Here is a 13,966-nt window from a genome sequence, read left to right as displayed (position 1 = left end):
TGATCAAGCATTAAACCTATTTGGGGACGTGAGCCGGGGAAGATGTATCGGGTGAATGAGTCATGCTAAAGATGAATTACAGATTGAACATTTTATTTTAGAACGTGCTGTGCAGAATATTAATGGCTGGGCTTCCTTTGATGTATATTTTACCATCTTATGAATTATAGTGTTACAGACTTGCAATTTAGAGGAAAACATCGAATAATGAAGAGAAAAAAAAAAAAAAAAAACTCCACCAAGTTCAATTTCCATCTATACTGGCTGCAGAGTAACATGAAAACCTGGCAGGACTGAAAGACGATGAGAGCAACCCCCTCCTGCCAAGCCATTGTCTGCTCCTGGCGGGGAGGGGTTATCGCTAGCAACTATAGCAGCAACTTTCCATAATCAGAAGCAAATCTGCTTGTATCCAACTTGATCAAATCAACTTGGTAAATTCAGCCAGCCCATTAATAGTTTGAATCTCGGCTGGTCCCTACTGAACCGGCCGAGATTCAAACTGTATGGCCAGCCTTAGCATACTTTCACACTTGTGGTTGGGGGGGGGGGGGGTCGTCTGGGATGTAGTAAAACAATTGGTTATGCTACAATTTTATCAAACTGCCCCCTCAACTGTAACCACTCACCCTAAGCTGCAAAGTCAGCAGACAAATGTATTTTTTGGTCGCTTTGCGCCAAAAACTACGCCCCCCCCCCCACTGTATTCAGCTAACAGCACTGCTGTCAAACACGTCCTATTCACATGAATAGGTCCACAATGGGGTGCAGCATGGTGGCACAGCATTTATGGGGTTAATATATCACTTTCCATTCCAGCAGCAGATGGAAGTTGCCTGCAATGCTGGTCGAAGATGGCGCAAAAGGACCAAAGTGGTCAAAAGGAGTGCGCCCCTTTTTTTGTTGGTTCTTTATAGCCTCGAACAGCTGATTGGCTCGCTGCCTCTGCTGGAAGTCTGTTCCAAATCTCAGCAATGCTTTCTATGGTTAGTTCTGAACCTGACAAGACCGGCCCAGGCGGCAACAAGACCGGCCCAGGCGGCGGCGGCAACAAGACCGGCCCAGGCGGCGGCTGGCAACAAGACCGGCCCAGGCGGCGGCTGGCAACAAGACCGGCCCAGGCGGCGGCTGCAACAAGACCGGCCCAGGCGGCGGCTGCAACAAGACCGGCCCAGGCGGCGGCGACAACAAGACCGGCCCAGGCGGCGGCAACAAGACCGGCCCAGGCGGCAACAAGACCGGCCCAGGCGGCAGCGGCAACAAGCCCAACTCCACAATGCAATCGTTTTGTACTTACAAGGCTGCCACCATGTAGTCTCTCTCTGTAGGTCAACAGAGATCGATCTCTTTCCCAAGGATGGAGAGACAGCTCTAGGCAGGCCAGCCTTTTCATACACCCAGTGGGGCAAATTATTCCTTTTCACCGCCAAACTGGCTTTCTGTGGGGTTCTGCATACCTCCCTCTGCCAGCAACACTCTTCCTCCAGAAAGCCCCCCACCCTCCTGTCCAACAGAAAAGCCACACCCACTGCAAACCTGATTTCAACCAGCACATAGCAGTTGAATGTTTCAGGGGCTTCCACCGACTAGCAAAGTTTTAATAACCTGGACAAAGGTATAAATGAACCGACATGTATTACAATATACATATTAATATACCGGTATATATTTTATATCCCCCCACCCCAGCTTTGGCTTCCTTTACGCATCACGTTTACCTGATTGCACTGGTACAACACACCAGTCTGCACGCCAGAAGATCTTCAACATAAACCCCCCTTCCCACCGTACATCTCACTAATTAGTTCCTGGAGCTTCCCCCATGCTGGGGGGGTCATACTATAAGAATTAATGAACTCGCATGTGTCAGGACAGCTTGTAGAAAGAAAAGACCATCTAGCCAACAGTCTAAAGATTACTGACCTGAACATTCTCTAACCTGAAGCTCACGCCCGACAAGGCGACACCTCAGCAAGTATGACAGATGTCTGCAGAGGACAGCACCTTCCGCTGCCAGAGGGATCAGGACTTCGGGAAGATGGACGGCTAATTAAAATGCCAGATTATCTGTATGATAAGTTCACTTTGCAAAAAAAAAAATTATAAGTTCTGCCCCCTGACCTACTACACCATGTGTACTAATGTCACACCATTGGCGGGGTTCTGCTCTTTGTTTACATTCAGCACCGTCCTGCCCTGCCTTCTCCGCCTCCTGTAAATTCCATTCCTGAACCCCTAACACGTCACTTATGTTATTGTCACCACTGTTGTTACACTAAGATGAATTCTATTTTAGGACTTGCTTTTCCTACCCTATAATGGCCTATTCTTATTTGAAAGCTTCATAAAAAGATAAACCAGACATTCCAGTCCCATAGACTTTTACGGAGAGGTATGCTGAGCTCGGAGACAACAGTCCCATAGACTTCTATGGAGGGGCAGCCTGAGATCGGAGACGACAGTCCCATAGACTTCTATGAAGGGGTAGCCTGAGCTCGGAGACGACAGTCCCATAGACTTCTATGGACGGTTAGCCTGAGCTCAGGGACGACAGTCCCATAGACTTCTATGGAGGGGCAGCCTGAGCTCGGAGACGACAGTCCCATAGACTTCTATGGAGGGGCAGTCTGAGCTCAGAGACAACAGTCCAATAGACTTCTATGGAGGGGTAGCCTGAGCTTAGGGACAACAGTCCCATAGACTTCTATGGAGGGGTAGCCTGAGTTCGGAGACGACAGTCCCATAGAATTCTATGGAGAGATGGCCTGAGTTCGGAGATGACAGTCCCATAGAATTCTATAGAGATGTGTCCTGAGCTCGGAGACGATAGTCCCATAGACTTCCATGGAGGGGTGTCCTAAACTCTAAAACATTAGTCCTATAGACTTATATGGAGATGTGTCCTGAGCTTGGAGATGATGGTCCCATAGACTTCTATGGAGATGTGTCCTGAGCTTGGAGATGATGGTCCCATAGACTTCTATGGAGAGGTGTCCTGAGCTTGGAGATGATGGTCCCATAGACTTCTATGGAGATGTGTCCTGAGCTTGGAGATGATGGTCCCATAGACTTCTATGGAGATGTGTCCTGAGCTTGGAGATGATGGTCCCATAGACTTCTATGGAGATGTGTCCTGATCTTGGAGATGATGGTCCTATAGACGGTTGTAATGCACAGGCGCTGCCAGGACAGCGAGTCTTGTACCTCTGGATTTAAACAAACATCGCAACTGCCACTGCAACAAGATAAGTATCTATCTGTGGTGAGGGAGGGTGGGTTAGGTCGGGGGGGGGGGGGCAAAAAGAAGTAGTGCACTTTATTTTAAAGCCAAGTGAATGATTAAAGTGGAACTACATGGCATTTGCGCACCACAAATCCAAAAATGCTTTATTCATTTTTTACATTCAAAGCAAACAGATCAATTCATCCGTGTCTCTATGCTTTGTTAGGCTGAGAAGTCTCTTTAAAAAAAGACAAAAAAAAACCCACTTAGTATTTCTGGCTGCAGCCATCTTCAGTAAGGGCAGATAATACATGAAGCATTTATTTCGTGGAATCCATCTGCCCTTATCTCAGGCATGCATGAGGGTGTGCTTAGCTGAGAATGCAGTACGAGTATACAGAGGGAGGAGGGGTGTAATATATATAACACATACATTGTATACAGTCAGTGGTCAGAATGTTATGGAAAAATTGATGTATACGGGGGGGGGGGGTGAATATACATTGTATACAGTCAGAATATTATGGCCAATGTGAGCATGAATATAAAACACATGGGAATTAAAAACTCGATAAAACGCAGAGCAGCGGTGACCAGTAAGCTGATTCAGCACTTTCTGACACTTGCAGCCATTGGCCGCTCTCCCCGGCGCTCAATGCAGGGGAAACAATATGGCGACCGCTGGCAGCGGCCGTATATATAAACCCAATTCTGTAATCTATAGACGACTTGCAATTCTCAGATTCATGTAACAGACGTGAAAAATCTCATTTCAAAACCTGAGCTGAGCGGAAACATTGACCGCCGCTAATTGCAAAAAAACACAATCAATGTCCCATCTCAGAGATTATTGATCAGATGGGAAAGGTTCAATGGCCATAAAATGTCATGATATAAACAAATCAGAGGAACACGCACTCATTATCTCATCCGATTTACCTCTAATGACCTGTCAGCCAAAGTCTTACCGCCTCACATTTGGGTGTCACAAGGAGGCCGAGAAGAGAACGGTCGCCGACAGTCAGTACTAAATGATCGCTGACAGTTCGCATTGTTCTCAGCCATTTCTGGACTACAGGGAAATTGTCAGAGCTCGGGCACTATTGCACAAGGAGAGGACCTGGGGGAGGTGTAGGTGACCTGGACCCAGTTCCCCCTCTTCAGTCTTTATTTGTGGCTAGGATGCAGGTGGACACTGCCGCTTCGCGTCCTTGGTTGCTAGGATGCAGGTGGACACTGCCGCTTCGCGTCCTTGGTTGCTAGGATGCAGGTGGACACTGCCGCTTCGCGTCCTTGGTTGCTAGGATGCAGGTGGACACTGCCGCTTCGCGTCCTTGGTTGCTAGGATGCAGGTGGACACTACCGCTTAGCGTCCTTGGTTGCTGGGATGCAGGTGGACACTGCCGCTTAGCGTCCTTGGTTGCTGGGATGCAGGTGGACACTGCCGTTTAGCGCCCTTGGTTGCTAGGATGCAGGTGGACACTGCCGCTTAGCGTCCTTGGTTGCTAGGATGCAGGTGGACACTGCCGCTTAGCGTCCTTGGTTGCTAGGATGCAGGTGGACACTGCCGCTTAGCGTCCTTGGTTGCTAGGATGCAGGTGGACACTGCCGCTTAGCGTCCTTGGTTGCTAGGATGCAGGTGGACACTGCCGCTTAGCGTCCTTGGTTGCTAGGATGCAGGTGGACACTGCCGCTTAGCGTCCTTGGTTGCTAGGATGCAGGTGGACACTGCCGCTTAGCGTCCTTGGTTGCTAGGATGCAGGTGGACACTGCCGCTTAGCGTCCTTGGTTGCTAGGATGCAGGTGGACACTGCCGCTTAGCGTCCTTGGTTGCTAGGATGCAGGTGGGCACTGCCGCTTAGCGTCCTTGGTTGCTAGGATGCAGGTGGACACTGCCGCTTAGCGTCCTTGGTTGCTAGGATGCAGGTGGACACTGCCGCTTAGCGTCCTTGGTTGCTAGGATGCAGGTGGACACTGCCGCTTAGCGTCCTTGGTTGCTAGGATGCAGGTGGACACTGCCGCTTAGCGTCCTTGGTTGCTAGGATGCAGGTGGACACTGCCGCTTAGCGTCCTTGGTTGCTAGGATGCAGGTGGACACTGCCGCTTAGCGTCCTTGGTTGCTAGGATGCAGGTGGACACTGCCGCTACCCCATCCCGAGCTGCTAGGTGGGACTGGGTCCCTCCACCGCCATCATAGCCATGAAGGAGATGGTGGCTTTTCTTGGCTCGGGGCACTTTCCCCAGGAAAGCAACGGTAAGAACAATGCAGAGTGATTGGAGACTGACACGCCCCCCTCTCCCTCTCTGCATTCCTCTTGCCATTGTTTGTTATGAAGCTGTCAACTATTTCCTCGTTATATATTAAAACTGCCACCGAGTATGGGGAGGGGGGGGGCACTCAGGCTGATGCCATAGTTAAAGTGACTGTAAACAATCGCCATCTAAAACAATCTATTCAGTGCAAAATAGAAATGAAAGGCAAAACATATGTGTATATAAAAAAAGTCTTGATTGATCACATGACCTCTGTTCTCAGCTGCATAAGAGCTGGGGTAGGAGAAACATCAGCATACAGATCTGGAGGAGAGCAGGCCAAGTTCCCAGCATAACTAGAGATTTCACATGGTGTGTTCTCATGCTTAGTGTGGTCAGTTTGATATAGAAAAGCAGAGGGACTGGCAGGATCACCAGGGATTTCACGCAAAGGAAGCAATACAAAGAGAACTGGAGACTTCTTCATACCTACCAGAACATGGTACAGCAGCCACAGAACGGGGGGAAAGGACTGTTTGGGGGGGGGGGGTTGAGACATATTCTTTAAGATTGGGAAACCACTAGCAACAGTTTGTCTTTAAGACTCTCCAGCCATGTCCTCAATGTGGGAACCAGAACAAGAAATAAGGGGGTGCAAGTATAACTGGGACAGAAAGACTACTTCTAGTTCTTGCCCGCTCTGTCCCCATCAGGGAGTTTCCCCGCCATGTCTTGTCCTTGCGCTAGATGACATCCGATTGGCTGTCCTATTACAGCGATTAGCACATCCTCTCTGCACCGCCTAGCTGAACACCTCCGAGCTCTGCAGAGATGAAAAGCAGATTTTCTGCATTAAATGAGTCTTTATAATCTCGGCTACGACTGAAAGTTGCATTATTGTCGGCAAGCTGTCAGCTTCCAAAAATGATGCCACCATTAAAAGGCGATCCCGGCTCCCGTAGATCACGCTTAGCTTGCGGCCGGAGACTGCGCTACGTCCGGGACTGCTGCAAATTCCACATTACTGCTTGCTGAAAGCCAACGATGGCAGAAAATAGAGGGGGCAGGGAACAGAGAGCAGGCAAAGCTACATAGATGGTGTGCTCCTCGGACAAAACCATAAAAATACAGAGGGACGCAGACCCGTGTGGCGCCAATATCAGGAACTCTGGCTTTCTATGTGGGAAGTGGGATTTGCTGCGGGGTCACAGAGGTTACATCAGATAAATACAGAGAGAGACAGGCCCGCCGACGCGCAGCAGGCACACAGGCCGGCCGACGCGCAGCAGGCGCACAGGCCCGCCGACGCGCAGCAGGGATGCTAATTTCGCGAACTTGGGCTTTCTATGTGGGAAATGGGATTTGCTGCGGGGTCACAGAAGTTACATCAGACAAATACAGAGGCACACAGACCCGCCGACACGCAGCAGGCACACAGACCCGCCGACAGGCAGCAGGCACACAGACCGGCCGACACGCAGCAGGGACGCTAATTTCGCGAACTTGGGCTTTCTATGTGTGACATGGGATTTGCTGCGGAGTCACAGAAGTTACATCAGACAAATACAGAGGCACACAGACCCACCGACACGCAGCAGGCACACAGACTCGCCGACACGCAGCTGGCACACAGACTCGCCGACACGCAGCTGGCACACAGACCCGCCGACACGCAGCAGGGACGCTAATTTCGCGAACTTGGGCTTTCTATGTGGGAAATGGGATTTGCTGCGGGGTCACAGAGGTTACACCAAATACAGAGGGACACAGACCCGCGGCCACGCAAGAGGGACACAGACCCGCGGCCACGCAAGAGGGACACAGACCCGTGGCACCAATATCGCGAACTTGGGCTTTCTATGTGGGAAATGGGATTTGCTGTGGGATCACAGAGTTTACATCATACAAATAGAGAGGGACACAGAGCCGCCACGCAGGAGGGACACAGACCCGCATAGCGCTAGTATTGGGAACTCTGGCTTTCTATGTGGGAAGTGGGATTTGCTGCAGGGTCACAGAGGTGACATCAGACAAATACAGGGGGACACAGACCTCAACGCAGGAGGGACACAGACACGCCACGCAGGAGGGACACAGACACGCATGTCACTAGTATCGGGGACTCTGGCTTTCTATGTGGGAAATGCTCTGGGGTCACATGATACAAATAAAGGAGGTACACAGACTCGAAGTGTGATTTTCGTGAATTTGGGCTATGTGAGAACACTACCTGCCTGGAGTTTGCATGTTCTCTCTTCGCCTGCGTGGGTTTCCTCCGGGTACACTGGTTTCCTCCCACCCGCCAAAGACATGCTGGAAGGTTAATTGGATCCGTTCTAAAATTGACCTTAGTATGTTACACAGTTAGTCAGGTTGAGAAAAAAAAAAAAAGACAAGTCCATCTAATTCAACCAATAAAAATCAAACATACAATCCCATATACACAATCCTACACCCACAGTTGATCCAGAGGAAGACGAAAAACCCCAGCAGAGCATGAGATCCAAATTGCTACAGCAGGGAAATAAATTCCTTCCTGATCCCCCGAGAGGCGCACAGCTATTCCCTGGATCAACTTTACCTATAAATATTAATACTCGGTTATATTAAAGTAAAATCAGTCGGTATATGCAGTAAAGCGTGCTTGTTAGACGCCGTGGAACCTAAGGGGTAAATCCTCTGCATTGTGTCAAAAAGGCTGTTTGATTTTGATCCTGTCTTCTCTAATACTCTCCCTTTATTTACTGTCCCCTTATAATTTCCTGATAACAGAGTCTATGGAGTCAGGCTGCACATGCTCAGTTTGGTGTGTATTGCTAGAGAGGTGTTTTTTTTTTTTTTCTTGGAAGGGTGCATGTGACCAGCACATATCAAATCAGCAATGTCCAGACAGAGGGTCAGGGGCCTTGCAGTCGTCTCATAGGACAGTCAGAAAACAAGCTTTAACCAGGCACTGATAGAAGTCACAAGACTGCTATACACTGCCGATGAGAAAAGGTAAATTAGTTTATATTTACTAAAATATTTGTATTTCCATGTTCTGTGGACTGGGGGAGACCAGATATAGTGAGTGCAAGCTCCTGGGTTTAGTAACACTAAGCTGTGTATGTATGAATGTGAGTTTGAGACCTTAGATTGTAAGCTCCTGGGGGCTGGGAGTGATGTGAATGTACAATGTATATGAAAAGTGCTGTGTAAATTGACAGCTCTATATAAGTACCTATAATAAATAAATAAATAAATAAATGGGATTTGCTGCGGGGCCACTGAGGTTACATTGAACAAATACAAAGGTACACAGACTCGCGCAGTGCGATTATCGGGAACTCTGGCTTTCTATGTGGGCAATGGGATTTACTGCGTGGTCATAGAGGTTAAATCATACAAATACAAAGGTACACAGACCCCGCGACACACTGATCCCGGGAACTCTGGCTTTCTATGTGGGCAATGGGATTTGCTGCGAGGTCACGCAGGTCGGACAGAAAAAAAAATGTTTAAAACACATTTCGGCGTGAGCGGTTTCTGTGAAAACATGCCGCGCAGCACGATTCAATTGTTAGGCTTATTCTGTACTTTGAAAGGGGACTCACACACAACACCTGGGAGGTAAAGCTCCGACGGAACCGGACAACGCATGTGATTCCTGTGGGTTTAGGGTCCATCCAGGGCACTGCAATGCAATCTAATATTAGCCAGCTTACAGCCTCTTCCACCATTAGTGTCATGACAGAGTCTCTTTAAAGTAGACCTTACAAGCCAATCGGAAAGGTCCCCCCCCCCCCCCCCCCCAATCCTTACCAAACATAAAATGTCAACCTGTGACCCATTTACTGGAAAGAAAAAAATTATTAAAAAAGGACCTTGGCCCAAGCCTCCGACACTTCCGAGTCTCTCCAGCCCTACAATTGACTGGAATGGACTCTCCCGTGTGACGTCACCACACATCCCACTGGAAGCAGAGATCCTACAATGGGCCGGAGGGGACTCTCCCAGGTGACGTCACCACGCGTCCCACTGGAAGCAGAGATCCTACAATGGGCCGGAGGGGACTCTCCCGTGTGACGTCACCACACATCCCACTGGAAGCAGAGATCCTACAATGGGCCGGAGGGGACCCTCCCAGGTGACGTCACCACGTGTCCCACTGTAAGCAGGAGATCATACAATGGGCTGGAGGGTACTCTCCCAGGTGACGTCACCACGCGTCCCACTGGAAGCAGAGATCCTACGATGGGCTGGAATGGACTCTCCCAGGTGACGTCACCACACGTCCCACTGGAAGCAGAGATCCTGCAATGGGCCGGAGGGGACTCTCCCAGATGACGTCACCACGTGTCCCACTGGAAGCAGAGATCCTACAATTGACTGGAATGGACTCTCCCAGGTGACGTCACTACACCTTGCGCAGGCAGCGAAGATCCTACAATTGACTGGAATGGACTCTCCCAGGTGACGTCACTACACCTTGCGCAGGCAGCAAAGATCCTACAATTGATTGGAATGGACTGTCCCAGGTGACGTCACCACACGTCCCACTGAAAGCAGAGATCCTACAAAGGGCTGGGATCCTACAATGGGCCGCAGGGGACTCACCCAGGTGACATCATCACACGTCCCACTGGAAGCAGGGATCCTACAATAAGCTTGAGAGGACTCTCCCAGAAGAAGTCACCACGTGTCCCACTGGAAGCAGAGATCCTACAATGGGCAGGAGGGGACTCTCCCAGGTGACGTCACCACGTGTCCCACTGTAAGCAGGAGATCCTACAATGGGCTGGAGGGTACTCTCCCAGGTGATGTCACCACGTGTCCCACTGTAAGCAGGAGATCCTACAATGGGCTGGAGGGGACTCTTCCAGGTGACGTCACCACACATCCCACTGAAAGCAGAGATCCTACAAAGGGCTGGGATCCTACAATGGGCCGCAGGGGACTCACCCAGGTGACATCATCACACGTCCCACTGGAAGCAGGGATCCTACAATAAGCTTGAGGGGACTCTCCCAGAAGAAGTCACCACGTGTCCCACTGGAAGCAGAGATCCTACAATGGGCAGGAGGGGACTCTCCCAGGTGACGTCACCACGTGTCCCACTGTAAGCAGGAGATCCTACAATGGGCTGGAGGGGACTCTTCCAGGTGACGTCACCACACATCCCACTGGAAGCAGAGATCCTACAATGGGCCGGAGGGGACCCTCCCAGATGACGTCACCACGTGTCCCACTGGAAGCAGAGATCCTACAATGGGCCAGAGGGGACTCTCCCAGGTGACGTCACCACGTGTCCCACTGGAAGCAGAGATCCTACAATGGGCTGGAGGTGACTATCCCAGGTGACGTCACCACGCATCCTACAATGGGCTGGAGGGGACTCTCCCGTGTGACGTCACCACGCGTCCCACTGGAAACAGAGATCCTACAATGGGCTGGAGGGGACCCTCCCAGGTGACGTCACTACACCTTGCGCAGGCAGCGAAGATCCTACAATGGGCTGGAATGGACTCTCCCAGGTGACGTCACCACACATCCCACTGGAAGCAGAGATTCTACAATAGGCTTGAGGGGACTCTCCCAGGTGACATCACCATCTCCCAAGTGACCTTGCACCCTCCCGGACCCGGCACTCTCAACACGGCACCCTCCCGGACCCGGCACCCTCCCGGACCCGGCACTCTCAACACGGCACCCTCCCGGACCCGGCACTCTCAACACGGCACCCTCCCGGGCCCGTTTTTCGGCCCCCGGCACCCAACACTCTGTCCCTGGCACTCTGTCCCCCGACACCCTCCCGGACCCGGCACTCTGTCCCCCGACACCCTCCCGGACCCGGCACTCTGTCCCCCGACACCCTCCCAGACCTGTTTTTCGGCCCCCGGCACCCAACACTCTGTCCCCGCCACCCGGCACTCTGTCCCCCGGCACTCTGTCGGAACCCGTTTTTCGGCCCCCGGCACTCTGTACCAAAGCAGCCCCCCAGCACATACCTAAAGCCTGGGTTTTGTTAAATCACGCTCATTAAGCCCCTCACACTGTAAAATTTGGCCACACCCATTTTTTGTCGCGGCGCGCTTCGCACCCCGCAGGCGTCTACCTAGCCCAGGGGTCCCTCAATGAGATGTCCCTCTTCCCCCCTCCCCCAATCAGTACAACCCCCACCAACCACAGGAAATATCTGATCACAAATCCTCCAGTACAGTGATCTATAGATCATCTCCCCCTCAGTGTACCCCAATATCTCCCCCGGGGGTGTCTCCTCACCCGATCCTTCATCCTCCAGCTCTGGGCCAGGGATTTGCAGCCCTCGATCTTCTCGCCGTGTCTCTTCTTCATGAAGGCGGCCGGGAGACTCCAGTCACTGAGCTCGGTGTCCTCCTCCTCCCCGGGGAGCCCCGCCAGTACCGGGCTCTGCACATCCATCCTGTCCCGGACAAACGGCCGCTGCTCCTCCTCACAGACCGTGTATGGGCGCCGCCATGTTGGCCGCTCCCGGCGTGCACTGCGCGGACGGCTCCTCCGGGGGACCAAAACATGGCCCTCCGCGATAGGCTGAACACGGGGAAGAGGCGGGTCTTAGGACTCTCCCCGCCCACCTGTACTTACTAATACAGTACTGACTTCTAGTTATTGACATATTATTATTATTATTATAATTTGTATTTCATTATTATAAAAGGGAGCCATTGCCAATCTATTCATGTAATACAGAGAGCTTCTATTGGTCAGGAAATCTTCCTATCACCATCCAGAAGAGCCCCATACCATTCCCTTCCCACAGGAGATCCTCCAATCACATCCTGCAAGAGTTCCCCGAATACAGGGCCACCCAGAGCTTCATCATTGTGTGAAAGACCCGTTACCCATTACCAATCACTACCCGTTACCAATCACTACCCGTACCTACTCGTTACCAATCACTACCCGTTACCAATCACTACCCGTACCTACCCATTACAAATCGCTACCCGTACATTCCCATTACCAATCACTACCCGTTACCAATCACTACCCGTACCTACCTGTTACCAATCACTACCCTTACCTACCCTTTACCAATCACTACCCGTTACCAATCACTACCCGTACCTACCCATTACAAATCGCTACCCGTACATTCCCATTACCAATCACTACCCGTTACCAATCACTACCCGTACCTACCTGTTACCAATCACTACCCGTTACCAATCACTACCCGTACCTTCCCATCACCAATCAATATATCTTCCCTTCCCTACATGTAAACTATCAATATATCTTCCCTTCCCTATACAACCAATCAATATATCTTCCCTTCCCTACATGTAATCTATCAATATATCTTCCCTTCCCTATACAACCCATCAATATATCATCTCTTCCCTACATACAACCTATCAATATATCTTCCCTTCCCTACATACAATTTATCAATATATCTTCTCTTCCCTATATACAACCTATCAATATATCTTCCCTTCCCTACATACAATTTATCAATATATCTTCTCTTCCCTACATACAACCTATCAATATATCTTCCCTTCCCTATACAACCCATCAATATATCTTCCCTTCCCTACATACAATTTATCAATATATCTTCTCTTCCCTATATACAACCTATCAATATATCTTCCCTTCCCTACATGTAATCTATCAATATATCTTCTCTTCCCTATATACAACCTATCAACATATCTTCCCTTCCCTACATACAATCTATCAATATATCTTCTCTTCCCTACATACAACCTATCAATATATCTTCCCTTCCCTATACAACCCATCAATATATCTTCTCTTCCCTACATACAATCTATCAATATATCTTCCCTTCCCTACATACAATCCATCAATATATCTCCCCTTCCCTACATACAATCTATCAATATATCTTCCCTTCCTTACATACAATCTATCAATATATCTTCCTTTCCCTACATACAACCTATCAATATATCTTCCCTTCCCTATACAACCTATCAATATATCTTCCCTTCCCTACATACAATCTATCAATATATCTTCCCTTCCCTATACAATCTATCAATATATCTTCCCTTCCCTATACAATCTATCAATATATCTTCCCTTCCCTATACAATCTATCAATATATCTTCTCTTCCCTACATACAACCCATCAATATATCTTCCCTTCCCTACATACAACCCATCAATATATCTTCCCTTCCCTACATACAATCTATCAATATATCTTCCCTTCCTTACATACAATCTATCAATATATCTTCCCTTCCCTACATACAATCTATCAATATATCTTCCCTTCCTTACATACAATCTATCAATATATCTTCCCTTCCTTACATACAATCTATCAATATATCTTCCCTTCCCTATACAACCTATCAATATATCTTCCCTTCCCTACATACAATCCATCAATATATCTTCTCTTCCCTACATACAACCTATCAATATATCTTCCCTTCCCTACATACAACCCATCAATATATCTTCCCTTCCCTACATACAATCCATCAATA

General features: G+C 49.5%; 1 protein-coding gene across 1 annotated transcript in view; it reads right to left on the bottom strand.

Annotated features, from left to right (window-relative positions):
* RPTOR (regulatory associated protein of MTOR complex 1) overlaps positions 1–12,001 on the bottom strand; it is a gene marked incomplete at its 3' end in the record, with an annotated part of 186,144 nt that extends 174,143 nt beyond the window's left edge. The window contains 1 exon segment of the mRNA XM_040330942.1: positions 11,738–12,001. Within this exon segment, the coding sequence (XP_040186876.1) occupies positions 11,738–11,896 (159 nt within the window).
* Positions 12,002–13,966: the final 1,965 nt, after the last annotated feature.

This window comes from Rana temporaria, chromosome 12 (assembly GCF_905171775.1).
Source record: "Rana temporaria chromosome 12, aRanTem1.1, whole genome shotgun sequence".
Classification (NCBI taxonomy): domain Eukaryota; kingdom Metazoa; phylum Chordata; class Amphibia; order Anura; family Ranidae; genus Rana; species Rana temporaria.
Note: the sequence above shows the minus strand (reverse complement) of the source record. Positions and strands in the feature narration are given on the sequence as shown.